Genomic DNA, 17900 nt, shown 5'->3' with positions numbered 1-17900 from the left:
AAATATTTATGAAGCGTCTCCCTGCTGAGAATCCCCTCGTTAGTCGAGGTTCATGTCACATTTTATCTGCATCAACACTCATTAGAATATGCTGCAGCCAATAAAACACTCCCGATGTCCTTCCCCAGGCAATGCGAGTCCAGATCAAGGCAGTAGGCTCGTGTGATCGGTATGACATACTTGATGTTTGATGTAATAATGTGTGGATGGATCGCTGTGATGGATGAAAAACAGATACCTGCTAACTGATACCATTTATCACCAGGGATTTTCATATCGCGCTCCGCGAGCTCATTACTTTGCGATAGATCAGAACTCAGGCAGCTGCAGCGTGGGCGTTAGACCTTGAACCGACCTCTTTCCGCCTGTCATTGTCCCTCTGGATGAGCCAGCGAATGGACGCCTGCGGGGACTTGGGTAGACACTCCAGGAAAGTGGTGTTGTTTCTCACACCGTATTGCGTCATCTCCGCCGCATTTCTGTAAGCTGACGCACACACACGAACACAACACAACCACACACACACACACACACACACAACACCAGAGTACGTCACTTGCTGACAGACAGAAAAGCCACAGATGTCCCAACAGTGAGGGTGGAATTAAAGCTGACCTTAAAGTTTAACCTAACCTCCACCTGCACCAAAACCAAACCCCCGGCTGCTACACTGTTGCCAAACTACCCTAATTATTCAAGTATTGGACAGTAACTGTTTTTGCTGTCAATTATGTCATTTGTTGTATCACTTAAGAGCCACATGGTTCTTCGCTCAGCAGGATGAATGACAGGAAGACTCATTAGTGGCGATGGCCATATGGCTGCTTCCACCGGGCTGGTGTTCATTTAGAAATGCCAACTGTTTGCGGAGAGATAGAACTCTCTCTGGGACAAGAGCCCCTCCTTGCATTAACCCATTAAGACCTGAGGCCGATTCTACAAAATGTCTGTTTTTAGAATGTCTTCTAAAAACTGTTTTTTGAAAAAAACGTATTTTACTATGTCAGTGGTTCTCAAACTTTTTCATGTCAAGGACCCCAAAATGTATACGTATTTGGCCAAGGACCACCATCTAAAAACATTTTGTTCCAGGGACCCCCCAGAAGCAAAGATTTGAGTTACAAATGTTCGCTTGAAAAAATATATATTCAAAGATTTGCACACATTTTTACGATTTCTCAAAAATAGCAGATCTACAAGCTCATAGTGCGGCACTCGGTGTCGTGCTATGAGCTTGTATATCTGCTATTTTTGAATAGCCCAAAGTGTAAAATAATGCTTTTTAGCTCAAATAAAAAAAATGACAGATGCGTTCCAGGCCTTAAAGTGTTAAACTACACCGAATATTCATGGTCAAGTACTGTAAGTCGCAGCCTTAATTGCCAGGTGCCAGCAGTGCCCACGTATGTGCACGAGTTCACGTGCACGCACACGCACGCGCACACACACTCAGTCGCTGTGCTATTCGCTTTTACATAAACACATACAGTTTAATCTCTGTTATAGACTTTCCCTAGGTGAATAACTAATCCCACCTGCTGTGTATTGTTTTACAATGAGAGGATGTAATGGTGCCAGACTATCTTTTCCACAATCAAAGAATTGTGGAATTACAGTCTGTAATTCCGCCTCGGAAACGTTGAGAACGGGACACTGTCATCACCTCTTCAAAGGTATTCCGTCAATCACAACATTCTGTTCGCAAAAAAATATTTTGAAATATCTTTGGAATATATTTTTCTCTTTTTGCTAAGCAGATGTGACTGAAAGGTGAAATGGATGTAGGGAAATGGCGAGACATTAGCTTTATTTTCTACACATTTTCAGAGCTTCCAAATTACACACTGTGAAAACTACTGGAAATTGTGGGAGACAACACGTCTCTGTCTTGAGAGACTAATGTGAATCAGTGGGAATAAGTGCAATGCCTTGCCAATAATACAATGCCTTGCCAATAATACAATGCCTTGCCAATGAAGGCTCGTTCACCGAGTTTGTGAAATTCAGCAGCTTTGTAATTGTATACCTTTCAGATTGAAACCTCTGCACTGCGTGAGGGGATTGCCATGCATGATATCCTGTCTCCTGCTTCTCCTAAAAAAAAAAAAAAGACAGATAATATTATATATTATTATTACTGAAGGGCAATTTCATTGTTATTTCACTCAGCATGGAGGACACTCATACTGTATGCATCAGGCAGGGGGAAAATACCAACATCATGCAAGATCATGTTTTGTGAAGGAAATTGGGTGGCTTTGTGTTTTGGCTCTACGACCCAAGCTAAACCTGACCTGTGGCTGACAGGCATGTGGAGACTCACACTCACAGCTGCTTTTAACCCATTGATACCTGGAACGCTTCTGTGTCACTTTAGATGTCTTTGGCTATTCAAAAATAGCAGATATACAAGCTCATAGCGCGGCACCAAGTGCCGCGCTATGAGCTTGTACATCTGCTATTTTTGAAAAATCGTGAAAATATTTTTTTAAATTTTTTTTTCCGAAAAACTGTTTTTAAGAATCGCCTCAGGTCTTAATGGGTTAAAGCAGAGCAGAGAGGTGTCATGTGTAAATGAGGGCTGTCACTCATCCCTCGTTGTCTGTGTTATGTCTACCGGGAGAGAGGATATGCCAGGGAGAATAAAATGTTCATTTGGTGACAGAGATTAACATTAAAGTGCACGCTTGGAAAGAGTGCAAGGACTTCAATATCGTTGCCCTCCTCACCTCATGCTGACGTCTAATTTTGATGCTACCTTGTGTCGACGTGTTAGACGTGTCTTTTCCGTTGAAAACGTTTTTTTGAGGTATCGTTTAGCCTCAAGAGCTGTCAGTTGCTATTTTCATCGTATGCATGCATACATGCTTGCAGTGGTGGAAAAAGTACTTAAATGTTTTACTTAAGTAAACGTACCAATAGTGCAATGTAGAAGTACTCTGTTACAAGTAAAAGTCCGTATTTAAAATGTATTTGAGTAAAAGTACAAAAGTATTGGTATCAAAATGTACTTAAAGTACCAAAAGTAAAAGTACTATAATGTTGGTAAATAGCAGATCTACAAGCTCACAACGCATCGCGATGCGAACTTTCAAACTATTTTCAAATAGCCTAGGTATAAAATAGGGCTAAAGTGGTTCATGTATGTTTTATAATGTAATACATTTATATCTGCAACGTAACTAGTAACTCAAGTTTTCAAAAAATCGCAATGGAGTAAAAGTACATTATTTGCCTCTGAGATGTAGTGGAGTAGAAGTAAAAGTATTGAAAATTAGAAATACTCCAGTAAAGCAAAAGCATCTCAAAATTGTACTTAAGTACAGTACTTGAGTAAATGTACTTAGTTACTTTACACCACCGCATGCTTGTTCAAAAGGATATATGTAACAGTATATAAGCTGTTTTTGCCAGCTTCAACAGAACCAACCTAGGGTTGCCAGGTACAGTATGCCTTTAAACTGAGCCTCACAATGTGGTGCATTGGTATGGAATCCACGTGTTACCTTTTACCCGTGGGGTAGAAACGGGAGCAGCTGAGTCCATCCCAGGCGCAGTAGGGGTCTCGTGCCAGGCAGCAGTCAGCGCAAGCCGAGCCGTAGGCCTGACAACGGTGCAGCGAGACCTGGGACACCCCGTACTCCGAGCTCACGTACAGCTGTTGCTGCAATGTAAACAAGGTCAAAAGGTCAGCGGGCCCCATATGTCCTGTATAATGAGTGGAACGGCTGACAGGAAAAAAAAACAGGCCAGTCGCTCAGTAATTATGGCTTATTATGCTTCATTTATACTCAGTTGTACAATAAATAGCAGATACACAAGCTCATATAGCATCGCATCGCGATGCGTTGTGAGCTTGTAGATTGGCCATTTTCAGCACGGGAAACTAAAGTATGACAAGGTATCAGGCCTGTCCACGACTAAGGATTTCTATAGTCGAATCTGATTGGCCAATAGTTGCCTATAGTCGACTAATAGTCGACTAATGCAACACCAAAAAAAATATCAGTCGAATCATGCCAAAAATATGTTATGCAATAGAGGAACATTCCATTTGGGCTGTAGGGGTGCTTCATGTCTGTGATTTAATTTAATTTATTTAATGATTTAACATATACTTGCTTGGTTTCTCCCAATAAATCATGATGTATATCCTATTTTGGCAAACTATTAGTTAATCAAAAATATTTTTTTTCCCATAATTCGATTAAGAGAGTGGCAGTCGACTCAGACCCCCCTCGACTGATTAGTCGACTATTCGAACAATCAAGGTCAGGCCTACAAGGTATAAATCAGATTCCAGCATTCCTGCTTTTTTCCAGCAGTTTCATCAGCAGCCAAAGATATTTGGGCACAGTAGGCACAATAGAATCATATGAATATGGACGCAAAGTCACAAAAGAATGCATGAACTCTTACTTTTTTTGAGGAAATCCTGAGGTTTGTTATGTGAGCTTGGTCCTGAAAAACAAACAACAATACCATGTCATGTTTTCATCAAAGGTATTTACCAGTCAGAGACAATCTGTCTTTCTCACACATTTATCTCATTCAGTGGCACAAACATCTCTGGCTTTCTTTTAACCCATTGAGACCTGAAGCCGATTCTACATGTCTCCTAAATCTCAACAGTTTTCTGAAAAACGTATGTTTCTATATCAGTGGTGCTCAATCTTTTTCATGTCAAGGACCCCCAAAATGATATGTTTTTGGCCGCGGACCCCCATCAAAATATTTTGTTCCAGGGACCCCCCAGAAGCAAAGATTTGAGTTAAAAATGTTCGCTTTAAAAATATATATATTCAGAAGATTTGCACACATTTTCACGATTTTTCAAAAATAGCAGATCTACAAGCTCGTAGCGCGGCACTCGGTGCCGCGCTACGAGCTTGTATATCTGCTGTATATCTGCTATTTGAATAGCCCAAAGTGTAAAATAATGCTTTTTTTAGCTCAAATCAAAAAATGACACAGTTTCAGGTCTTAATGGGTTAACAACAGCTGGCTACTCATTGTAAACAGATCGTCATGGAGGACCAAACAACCATGAGAAAGCTGCAGAAACAACATTGTCCTCTGTTGCCCAGATGTCCATGCTGGCTCCCTCGTAGAGCCAGACGAGCACCAGTATGAGTCCAGGTGTGTGTGTGTGAAGATTAAAGCCTTCTGACCATGACCGTGTCTCTCTCTCTTACGGCAACAAGGCTGAGCTGGAATCGGCGGGGCAAAGATAAAATGGCGTGCCGGTGGTAGTTCACCGGGGTCAGAGCCGCCAGGGCGCTCGCAGGGGCTGTTCGGTATGTTTCCCATCACCCCCTTTGCTTCAAATCATCCACCTCCTCAATTCTCTCTCTCACTCTCTCTCCCTCCCAGTGGTGTAAAGTGACTAAGTACATTTACTCAAGTAGTGTACTTAAGTATGATTTTGAGGTATTATTTACTTTACCGGAGTATTTCCAATGTTCAGTACTTTTACTTCTACTCCACTACATCTCAGAGGAAAACGTTATACTTTTACTCCACAACAATTATTTGAAAACTTTAGTTACTAGTTACTTTGTAGATTTTTATTATCATTACAAAACATACATTAACCACTTTAGCCCTATGTACATTTCGGGCCATTTGAAAAGAGCCGATCTACAAGCTCACAATGCGTCGCGATGCGACGCATTGTGAGCTTGTAGATCTGCTATTTTACACAGATTTTTATACATTTGTAAACTTGAAATGGGACATTCTGCATAATGAGTACTTTCTACTTTTGATACTTTAAGTACATTTTGATATCAATACTTTTGTACTTTTACTCGATTACATTTTGAATTTAGGAACCTTTACTCGTGACAGTATTTCTACATTGCAGTAATGATACTTTTACTTAAGTAAAGAAATCGAGTACTTCCCCCCCCCCCCCCCCCCCTCCCTCCCTCCTGTGCCAGAGGCCTGTGTGTTGTGGCCAAGCTCGCTCGCCCCGCTCTCTGCTTTTCATGCGAGGTGTGCTGGGAAAGCAAAGGAATGAGAGACAGACAGACATGTACACGTAGACATAAAGGCCGACATACCTTAAACACTTCCAGCTCCTCCAAGATCAGATCTTCATCCAAGGAGCGATTGGAGGGCAGTACGATGACCTTCTGCACTGTGCCTTTATCTGGGGGCATGGAGACAGGACATAGGACACACACACACACACACACACACACACACACACACACACACACATACACACACACACACATAGACACAAATAAAACACACAAAAACTCAATGGAGAGGGTCATTTTAACCCATTAGGACTTGAAGCCGATTCTACAAAAATGTCTTCTAAATCCCAACAGTTTTCTGAAAAACGTATGTTTCTATATCAGTGGTTCTCAAACATTTTCTTGTCAAGGACCCCCAAAATGAATATGTATTTGGCCGTGGACCCCATCTCAAAACGTTTTGTTCCAGGGACCCCCAGACGCAAAGATTTGAGTTAAAGATGTTCGCTTTAAAACAATATATATGAAAAGATTTGCACACATTTTCACGTTTTTCCAAAAATAGCAGATCTACAAGCTCATAGCGCGGCACTCGGTGCCGCGCTATGAGCTTGTATAGCTGCTATTTTTTAATAGCCAAATAAATCTTAAAATTACACGCGTGCATGCCCGGTCTTAATGGGTTAACCACACGAGGCGCATACCTACACCCTCATGACCGCGGCCGAGAGAGAGAGAGAGAGACCTCGAGATGCGGTGAGAACGCGACTCAAGAAACCACCCAGGGAAAGAAAAAAAGAACTCTGCCCCAGTCTTGTTTTCCTTTTCTCGCCCGTGTTTGCTTATGAATTAGACATGATAGCCATGACCGACCGGGCATCCGCAGCAAAGTCAGCTGTGGTGGAGAAAGAGGGGGGGGGGGCGGGGGGGGGGGGGGGGGGGGGGGGGCGGGGGGTAGTTAACTCCACACCAGGGGAAGGACAAAGGGCCACGGGGAGGGCAAAAAACGTAACACCACCATCATCATCGATAACATCCAACTGTCCCTGGGAATCGGAAACACAGAGAGGTGACAGAGGAGGAAGGGGGAGGAGTTACAGAGAGCAGCAGCAGCTCCTGGAAACGTCTTCATAATAAGAGTCTCTCGCGTCCCGGAGATCATTGAAAACTTTAGTTACTAGTTACTTTGCAGATATACATTATTACATCATAAAACATACATTAACCACTTTAGCCCTATTGTATACATAGGCTATTTGAAAATAGCCGATCTACAAGCTCACAACGCGTCGCGATGCGACGCGTTGTGAGCTTGTAGATCTGCTATTTTCAAACATTTTAGCACTTTTTTTACTTTTGGTACTTTAAGTATTTTTGATACCAATACTTCTGTACTTTTACTCAAGTACATTTTGAATTCCAGATTTTTACTTGTAACAGAGTACTTCTACATTGCAGCGTTGATACTTTTACTTAAGTAAAACATTTGAGTACTTTTCCCACCACTGTTCGGTTAGACAGACGGTCCTGGCCCCCGTTCAGGAATCCAGGCAGGAGAGAGCACAATCATAAAGGAGAGGCTGGCCCGATAAACACAAAGCAGCTGTGAGAGAGATAGAGAGACTCGCTGGCTGCGTACCGACTGCAAACGTGTTGACGCACACAACACACACACGCGTCACGCGCACACACACAGGTGCACTCACGCGTACTGTAAATGTGCACATTTGTAAAGCGTGCACACGCGAAAGGGCACACCAGCTCAAAACAACACAGTGAAATCCTTGGTGTTAAAGCCATACTTGGTTTGGTCCAAAAATAACGATTTGTTGCAACCTCTGCTGGTCACTACCGTCATTGCAGGTCTTTAGCGGATTCCTGCATTAGCGTTTCAAAATGAGCTATTTTAGTTGTTTTATATTATCTCCGGATTGTTTCTCTTAGCAAGTGGAGCTTTAATTACCATGTGCTGTGTTTTCTTTTGCTTTTGTTTTTCCATCTTCAAATCCTATAATTCCATAAAAACAGCGTGAAATTCCTTTTTGTTACCAGCGCGGTAGTTCCGGGCCAAACAGGAAACGTATGACGTCATTTTCGTGGGAAAGACACCCCCTGTCCACTTTCAATAGAAAATATGTTTACAAAAGGCTTTCGGGGATGAAATTCATGGAATGGGTGTTGTGAAACAAAGGGATTCTACCGTTGCGCCTCAGCCTTAAACAGCCAGTCCGGTACGTCACAAGGGTAGGGACAATAGACGCAGAAGAGAGACCGCTGGAGCAACACGGACAGTTTAGGCCTTTTATTTATTTCGGTGCAAGTAAAACAGATAGACTGACGTTTCGGTCTTTCGACCTTCCTCAGACATTTGCCACTCACAAAAGATAAAAATGTAACTTTTGTCTTTTTGAAAAAGTTACCTAGTATTACTTTAATGTAAGTCAGAAGAGCGTACAAAATCCGAAACGTGTACAAATGTAATTTGTACACACTGGAGTTGAAGTAATTAATGTATATGAATTCTAGCTTTTGTTATCTCTGAATGACCTCTCCCTATCTGTGACCCAACAATATTGTTCCACTTACCAACTTAGTGGGTCTGTCTCACAATTCACTGTTTCCACCCACTATGCACACCCTCTGTTAGCCCTTCATCAGCTAGCCCGCTATATAGCTATGGGACTTACCATCCCTCTGCAGTCATTTGGCTCGTTAAATGCCTCATAAAAAAACAAGGATTATATTGTATGTAATATATCATATTAGCGCGAAGAGCAGCTGCCTCCAGGATTACACTGTAAATTACAAATTGGTTTTCAAATGACCTCTAATTAGAAAAAAAAATGGGGGAGAAAAAAAGAAGCCACTGCATTCAATTAAGTGGAGAGGGAGGGTCATTATATTTCAATTTGCTGGGTGGTTCACAGTAGAACAGATCAGCCAATGGGTCATTATGATTAAAATCGCTCATGTAAACACTTTATAATTAAAGCAGCAGTATAGCCGCAGTCAATGTAAGAAGAAGAATATAAATATATATATTAGAGTCAGGGCCGTACAGTGACAAAACTGATCATTTTGCTGAATGATTTATGAATACGATTATTCATTATTATGATTATTGATGACTAGGCTGGTGCCATTTTTGGGCATCGGCCTCCTCAGGAACGCAAGTCAGGAACGCATGACCCTCCGGTTATGCAATACTCGTACACATTGTCGGAGTTTTGTGTCAGCCATGCCCAAATATGTCCAGTCTATGACGTCAATACTATGATGTCATATTGATCATAAGGATCATAAGTCCAGTCCTGGAAAAAAGTACTCAAATGTTTTACTTAAGTAAAAGCATCAATACTGCAATGTAGAAGTACTCTGTTACAAGTAAAAGTTCTGAATTAAGAATGTACTTGAGTACTTCTACATTGCAGTACTGATCAAATCGTAATGTACTTAAAGTACCAAAAGTAAAAGTACAAACATGTTTGAAAATAGCTGATCTACAAGCTCACAATGTGTCGCGATGCGACGCGCTGTGAGCTTCTAGATCGGCTATTTTCAAATAGGTTTAAAATAAGGGCTAAAGTGGTTAATGTATGTAAGTGTAACTAGTAACTAAAGTTTTCAAATAATTGTAGTGGAGTAAAAGTACAATATTTGCCTCTGAGATGTAGTGGAGTAGAAGTAAAAGTATTGGAAATTAGAAATACTCAAGTAAAGTACAAATAACTCAAAATTGTACTTAAGTAAATGCACTTAGTTACTTTCCACCACTGCATAAGTCCCATAGCTATTAGCAGGCTAGCTGATGCAGAGCTAAAAGAGGAGGGTTTTCATAGTGGGTGGAACAGTGAATTATGAGACAGACACTTGGAAAGTTGGTAAGTAGAACAATATTGTTGGGTCACAGAGATAATTCAGAGTTAACAAAAACTGGAATGTAATAAGTATATACTTCTACTCCAAAGTGTGTACAAATGACATGGTTCCATTTATCCTCTCTCTTCTCATGGAATACTACAAAATGTGTGCGCACGGAAAAACATAAGTCAACTGCCACACCTGAAAATAAAGCTGATTCTGATCAGATAAGATGTCTGAATAACTGCCAAGTTTCGTGATTACATAATAATTATGTAATGTGAAACCTAAAATCACAACTTCAGATTACTTTTTTTTGTGTGCAGCCATAACCAGAAATATACAGTGTTTAGACTATTTCCTGCTTGTAGAGTCCCATCAAATACATCCAAGTCTTAAGGACTAGCAGGTCTAAACACAAACTTGAAATAGTAGATGTGTGTGTGAGGGCCAAACGCCCCACAAGTATAGTAGAATTGAGAAATAAGAGACATTGGGCCCGATTGTGTGTGTGTGTGTGTGTGTGTGTGTGTGTGTGTGTGTGTGTGTGTGTGTGTGTGTGTGTGTGCGCGCAGTGGTGGAAAAAGTACTCAAATTCTTTACTTAATAAAAGTACCAATACTGCAATATAAAAATATTCTGTTACAAGTAAAAGTCCAGAATTCAAAATTTACTTGAGTAAAAGTACTAAAGTATTGGCATCAAAATGTACTTAAAGTACCAAAAGTAAAAATACTAAATATTTTCAAATAGCCTAGGTATAAAATAGGGTTAAAGTGGTTAATGTAGGTTTCATTATATGATAATTTATATCTGAAAAGTAACTAGTAACTAAAGTTTGCAAATAATTGTAGTGGAGTAAAAGTACAATATTTGCCTCTGAGACGTAGTGGAGTAGAAGTAAAAGTATTGGAAATTGGAAATACTCAAGTAAAGTACAAATACCTCAAAATTGTACTTAAGTACAGTACTTGAGTAAATGTACTTAGTTACTTTCCACCACTGTGTGTGTGTGTGTGTGTGTGTGTGTGTGTGTGTGTGTGTGTGTGTGTGTGTGTGTGTGTGTGTGTGTGTGTGTGTGTGTGTTTGGGGGGAGGTCCATCCATACCTGTGCCGAGGAAGAGGACTTGGTAGTTGCCGTCCGCGGCCATGACCTGGTCCACGGCCACGGTGGTGTATTTGTAGTCGGCGTTGGTGCGGACCACCAGTGGTCTCCTGCCCATGGGGTAGATGGGGTTGAACATCACCGGGTGGTTCCTCACGAATGTCACCACGTCGTCCGGGAACTCCTTGGTCGTGTGGATGTCTGGGGTGAAAGCTCCACCGGGACACTGGGAAAAGACAGTCACAGACTTTATCCTGATATAGGGTTAAGATATAGGATTAAACAATCATACCGTTGCTGTCGGGCAGAAACCTTCCAATGGATCCAATGTAGTTATTATTAAATCACAAGCTCTTTTCATTGGTTATACACATTTATAAAACCAATACACACTTAAAGTAATACTAGGTAACTTTTTCAAAAAAACTAAAGTTACATTTTACATCTTTTGTGAGTGGCAAATGTTTCACAAGACCCATTCCATGAATTTCACCCCCGAAAGTCTTTTATAAGGCCGGAAAACGGAAACGGAAATGCACCGGTTTTACTTCTTTAAAAGAAGTTATAAAATGGAGAGAGAGATTTGGTAAAGGGGGGAAAAAAGGAGGGGGCCTAGTATAGATCCCCGGGGGACAGTAAATGAAGTATAGGATGTAAGTGCTATAATGTCATTACGTGCATGACCCTGAAGTGAACTCACCGTTCCGGGCCTGGGATAGGGTATTCGGCCCTGGAAGGCTGCCCACTGGAAGTTGGGCCCCTCTCTGTGAGCGAAGGGCCCGTTAAAGACGGTCAGGATCTCAGCCATGTTGTACACACACACTGCTGATCCTTTAAAGACGGAGCTGAGGACATGACACACACACACACACAAAAGGTCAGGTTTCCGTACTTATGGGGACATGTTGAGAATAAGAGGGAGCAGCTAACTAACTGGTGGCCTCCTAACGTACTGCTACTACCCGGTGTTGTCCTCATAATGTGGACACCCACACACACACACCACTGGCGTAGCATGGATTCTACTGTTGACCGGGCCAGAATCTGTATCCCACCCCATTCCGAGCCATTCCACTATGGAAAACAGAACGCTCGTCCCAAAACACACTGCCCCATTTTTTTTCACAGACCGATTAGACCCGGGGCGAGGGTGTTTTGGGACGACGGTTCTTCTTCTATTCCATTTCTGAATGGAGAGAGGTGCGCATCTCTGCACGAGGGAGAGAAGGACGGCCGATGTGTCCTTTTTGCTTGATATTGTTTGATGGCGAAAAACAATCATGACTGATACACATGAAAGAAGAGTAGACCCTTCAGAGCTAATAGAGAATTTTAAATTCTAAGAATCGGTTCAGAAATGAATGAGTAGTACGGCTATAGTTAAATGTGAAGCTCTTTCTGCTATAAATATGCATCCATGCATTCTGCGTGCCTGTCGGCGGCCAAACCCGTTTTCAAATGGTCCTCTTTTATAATTCGGCCGATTGCAAATGAGGGCCATTTGAAAACAAAGGCATCTTGCTGTGGTTGGCTACAACAGAAGAGGGTGAGGGGCTTTTTGTTTTTTTCCCCCTGGCGAATCTTGTCCTGCATGCAGTTTGAGCAGACGGGGCAGGCAGGGTTTTTACTGACCGGGCCATGGCCCCAAAATTGGCCCTCATGACGTTTCGCCTCTGACACACACACACACACACACACATACCATGATACACACAGGAGAGAACCCAGCATACACATCATCCCGGACCCCACCCAGCTCAAAACAGCATAGTTCTTCCCGGACCCCGCTGTTTGCTGCGGATACGTCCCGAGCCATACAATCTGGGCGGACCCCGCTGCCACGCTCTAGAGGGGACACTTCGGCCAGGGGGGGTTCCCAGGGTGGAATCCAATGTGGTTTGGCTCGGTCATTTAAAACCGCGCCACGTTAGCACATAACAGAGGCTTTGTTGCCGGGGGTACAGGTCACCCAAAAAAATCAGAGCTGGAGGAATAAAACAGTGTGGAGAGATAGGAATAACATAGGATAGGAGTGCATCGGGACCTCAAAGACCCGACTGTTTGGTTTGGCTGTTCTTAGAGAGCCGGGCTAGACTACTGTAGCCTTGATGTGATCCTTGGGTAACCGTTGGATCAGGGGGGCCTGTGGCTGCGTCACCCTGGGTTAACCCATTAAGACCTGAGGCCGATTATACAAATGTCTTCTAAATCCTAACAGTTTTCAGTTGTGCTCAAACTTTTTCATGTCAAGGACCCCCAAAATGATATGTATTTGGCCCACGGACCCCCCATCTCAAAATATGTTGTTCCAGGGACCCCCAGAAGCAAAGATTTGAGTTAAAAATGTTCGCTTTAAAAGAATACAAATATATTAATTTGCACGCATTTTCAAAAATAGCAGATCTACAAGCTCATAGCGCGGCACTCGGTGCCGCGCTATGAGCTTGTATATCTGCTATTTTTGAATAGCCAAAGTGTAAGATAATGCTTTTTTTTAGCTCAAATCTAAAAGTGAAACAGATGCGTTCCAGGTCTTAAGGGGTTAACCCAGACGAAACCAATTATGTTTCAGAGCAGATGGATCAAATGACCGTTCCTAGAAGCCTGCCATTCAAGCCTATAAAGGCCCGTGATAACCGGCGTTAGTGTGCAGATCTGAATCCATTTGGTATCGAGTTCCTTCATCTGGTTGATGGAGGTTGACATAATATGCAAGCAGCACACCAGGAGATGAAATAGACCTAGTATTGTACTTTTTGATGAGTGCCGCCAGCTTTAACCCATTGCAATCCGGGAACGCATCTCTGGCATTTTAGAGTTCTTTGGCTATTCCAAAATAGCAGATCTACAAGCTCATAGCGCGGCGCGAGTGCAGCGCTATGGAGCTTGTAGATCTGCTATTTTTGCAATTTGATTCTACAAAAAAAAAAGTTTTTGAAAAAACTTATGTTGCTATAATATCAATGGTTCTCAAACCTTTTCATAGTCCATGGGCCACCCAAAATGATATGTATTTGGCCGCGGACCCCCATTTCAAAATATTTTGTTCCAGGGACCCCCAGAAGCAAAGATTTGGGTAAAAAAAAATCGCTATGAACTTGTAGATCTGCTATTTTTGAATAGCCAAAGTATAAAATAATGGTTTAAGTGGTTACACAGATGCGTTCCCGGTCTTAATGGGTTAAGACATCACACTCGAGCTAGCTCGAGAGCCAAAAGAGAAATTTGGTGTGTCCACCAGGACCCAAACTAGTGAAAATAGGCGATCTACAAGCTCACAATGCGTCGCAATTTTTGTATTTATGGAATTTCTTAGATTTAGTATAAAATTTGAACCACGGCAGTAGAGAGTATGGTGGAAATCAAATTGTACCCGGGTTGATTTCAGCTTGGGGACGTTCTTCCCTCTCTCTACACTCACTTTCCTGTCATAATACAGCAGAAATAATCACCAGGAGGTAAGGAAGCTCATTAGTCACGGTGCAGTGAAATCCGTGTGTGTGCATAATGTTTCTGTGGGTGCTATTTATTTTCTTGGGCGAGCAAATGAGGTGCCTTTGCTCGCCCAAGAAAATAAATCTTAGAAATCTACAGAAAATAATAGAATCTAAATAAGTGGGATACATAACTTTGCTGTGAGAAACTCATTAAAAGGGTGCCAGGACGGAGAGGAATTATTTTCGTTGACGCCACAGTAAATGGACTCAAATGTATGCCATTATGCATAATATGATACATTAAGTACACCTGTTATTAATAAGGATCATCCTATTTGACCAGGAGCACGCGCAGGCACACGCATAGATTTAAAACTGCTTTAAATGAACGCCTCTACAAAGTTAACAAAGGCTCCCGACTCACACCAGGTGAATTAACATAGGAATGAGCCTAGATGCATATCAATTGTCCATTGTGTGACCTGTAGTGTAGGTGTTAAGCGACGTGCGCGTCACGTCATTAAAATAAGAGTGCAACCACGTTCCAATTCAGCAATGCAACACTGACAAGGATGGAGCATCAACATGAAGGCCATATGGTGGAGATGCTGTAATTGACTGTATGTCATTGTCGCCTGAACATTGTCACTGTCGGATGGAAACCTTGCATGTCCAAAACCGTTTCTTTTTTATTATTATTTAACCCATTAAGACCTGAGGCGATTCTTAAAAATGTTTTCTAAATCCTAACAGTTTTTTTGAAAAAAATCCAAACATTTTATTTTTTCAAGATTTTTCAAAAAATAGCAGATCTACAAGCTCATAGCGCGGCACTCGGTGCCGCGCTATGAGCTTGTATATCTGCTATTTTTGAAAAGCCAAAGAAATGTAAAGAGACACAGACCTAGGTATGGGGTTCAAATCTTATGTGCAAAAATCCATTAGGCTTATCTCTCTTTTTTTTTGTGCTGTTTTTTCTCTTGTACATATTTCTTATTTTTCATACCAGTAACGTGTAAGCTGATTGTATACATTCTGTATAGTAGTGTGTATATCTGTCTGTCTCTTATATGTCATCATGATTTGTGTGCATGGGGATTTTAAACAAGCTTAGTGCTTTATGAGTCTTCCAGTTTAGTAGACCTTGTATTGTGAACCTGTACTTCCATGTACTGTTTTTCTCATGTCTTACTAAATGAAGTACATCAATCAATCAGACTTAATAAAACCAGTATGATTCTAATCTGGATAGGCCTTCGTCTGTCAGTCTGAACATAGCCTTAGTGCCTGGCACATCCACATACTGCCGCTGATATATAACACTTAAAAATGTGCACGAACACCAGAGGCTATACAGGAATGTTGCGGTTTGCCCCTCGGCATCATGGGGTCTTACCTTGTGGATGTGAAGACGCCATACACCAACAGGCCCTTGGGCTGATCGGTTTCCAGCAAAAACACACTCTCTGGATGGGAAAATATATGCACACTTTAATGAATACACACACACACACTCGCACGCACACTCGCATACACACACACACACACACACACACACACACACACACACACACACACACACACACACACACACACACACACACACACACACACACACACACACACACACACACACACACACACACACACACACGCGCCATGCTCTTGTTTTAATGAATGACTATTCATTAAGCGCCTGGAGTGGAGACAACAGGCGAGGAAGTGATGGATGTAGGAATTAATAAATGTCCTTGTTGACAGGCCCAGTCTGGTGAGCAGAATGGAAAACAGTGAATAAAAAGCTGTTCGATGATGGTTTTCGTTCAACAAGACAGAGGTTAACCCTTTCAGACCGGGAAAGAATCTGTGCCATTTTTTAGGTTTCTTTGGGCTATTCAAAAATAGCAGATATGCAAGCTCATAGCGCGGCACTCGCGCTATGAGCGCATTTTTGCAAATCTTTCAATATATATATATTTTTTTAAAGCGAACATTTGTAACTCAAATCTTTGCTTCTGGGGGATTCTACACATGTCTTCTAAACCCTAACAGTTTTTAAAAAATAAACGTATGTCGCCATAATATCAGTGGTTCTTTTTTCATGTCAAGGACCCCCAAAATGACATGTATTTGGCCGCGGACCCCATCTCAAAATATGTTGTTCCAGGGACCACCAGAAGCAAAGATTTGAGTTACTGATGTTCGCTTAAAAAATATATCTATATTCAAATATTTGCACAAAAAAGAAAGCAGATCTACAAACTCATAGAGCTATGATCTTGTAGATCTGCTATTTTTGAATAGCCAAAGTATAAAATAATGGTTAAAGTGGTTACACGGAGGCGTTCCCGGGCTTAATGGGTTAAGAAAATCCCTGGGAAAATCCATGCATAAACCAATAGAAACTGACCAGCAATAACACAGAAAGTGTTATGAAAAATGTCAGTGAAAGACGGTCTCGTTCCAAATGAAACAGGGTAACCTTTCGAGGAGGAACTGATCACTACCGTTGGATGAAAACCCAAGATGTTCAAAAAGCAATTAAGCTGCCAGGACCGGAATAAAAATGATTCCTAGTTTCTTTTGTTTCCAGTCCATGGACTCTGACAGAACAGAGCATGTTTTGAACAGCTTACATGGTTTTTGAGGGCCTTGAAATTCACTCATAACAAGTGACGTGTTCTAGGGAACACGTGCTGTACTAGAGCAGTGGTTCCCATGAAGTTTATAGCTCGAGAACCAAAGGAGAGATTAGACGTTGGCCCGGGACCCAAACTAGTGAAAACAGCAAATCGACAAGCTCACAACACGTCAGGCTCCCCGTTGCGAGCTTGTAGATCTATATATATATATATACTCATGGGAATTATGTGCTTTTATTTATTAAATACTTTTGAGAAACCTCTGTCTGTAGTGCATGGTGAGGCCAAAAACTGTTCTGCCCGTTTCTCCTCAGTGGCTGGAGCAATTGAATTTACACACAGCCATTGCCCATTACCATGTGCACGGAACTGTGGGACGAACTGCCTCCCGGGTTGCCAGATCATGTGCGCATATCCCCCTGCGGATGCGTCGACCGGGTATGGACTAGTTGTTTTCAATTGATGAAAAGTTGTGATTTTTCTGATTAAACTTTTTTTAATCTTTTGAAATGTGTTTTTTTTTAAGAGGATATTTATTCGAAACCCGGAAAAAATTGGCCCGGGACCCAAACATTGGTCCTGTCCACTGTATGGGAAACTGTGTACTAGAGAGTACAGTACATGTTGCCCTCTTTACCACTCACCCAGCTCATCAAAGTGGGTCTCGGTGCCGTCCTCTTCCAGGACAGAACACACCATCCTAGCCTTTAGGAAGGTGGTCCACTTGTTCACCAGGCTCCGCTGACCCCCGATGTCGTTCTGCAGAGCAACGGACAAAATGCCTGCCGTTATCATGTTGCCTCAGGCATGCATCAAGCACCACACGTTTCTATCATATATAGTCACTCGCTCTGACCTATAGAGGAAA

The 17900-nt window shown here is 41.9% G+C and overlaps 1 protein-coding gene across 1 annotated transcript in view; it reads right to left on the bottom strand.

Annotated features, from left to right (window-relative positions):
- Positions 1-17900, bottom strand: part of sema3c (sema domain, immunoglobulin domain (Ig), short basic domain, secreted, (semaphorin) 3C) — a 61124-nt gene that overhangs the window by 4193 nt on the left and 39031 nt on the right. Inside the window, exons 9-17 of the mRNA XM_084050465.1 lie at positions 17677-17791; positions 15787-15856; positions 11654-11798; positions 10957-11179; positions 6066-6154; positions 4420-4461; positions 3507-3664; positions 2027-2094; positions 356-486 (exon numbers count right to left, since the gene is read on the bottom strand). Of these exons, the coding sequence (XP_083906591.1) occupies positions 356-486; positions 2027-2094; positions 3507-3664; positions 4420-4461; positions 6066-6154; positions 10957-11179; positions 11654-11798; positions 15787-15856; positions 17677-17791 (1041 nt within the window). The remainder of the gene's footprint in view (positions 1-355; positions 487-2026; positions 2095-3506; positions 3665-4419; positions 4462-6065; positions 6155-10956; positions 11180-11653; positions 11799-15786; positions 15857-17676; positions 17792-17900) is intronic.

Source organism: Gymnoscopelus microlampas (genome assembly GCF_963454915.1).
Source record: "Gymnoscopelus microlampas genome assembly, chromosome: 23".
Lineage (NCBI taxonomy): Eukaryota > Metazoa > Chordata > Actinopteri > Myctophiformes > Myctophidae > Gymnoscopelus > Gymnoscopelus microlampas.
The sequence above is the reverse complement of the archived record's forward strand: the minus strand, read 5'-3'. Positions and strand labels throughout refer to the sequence as shown.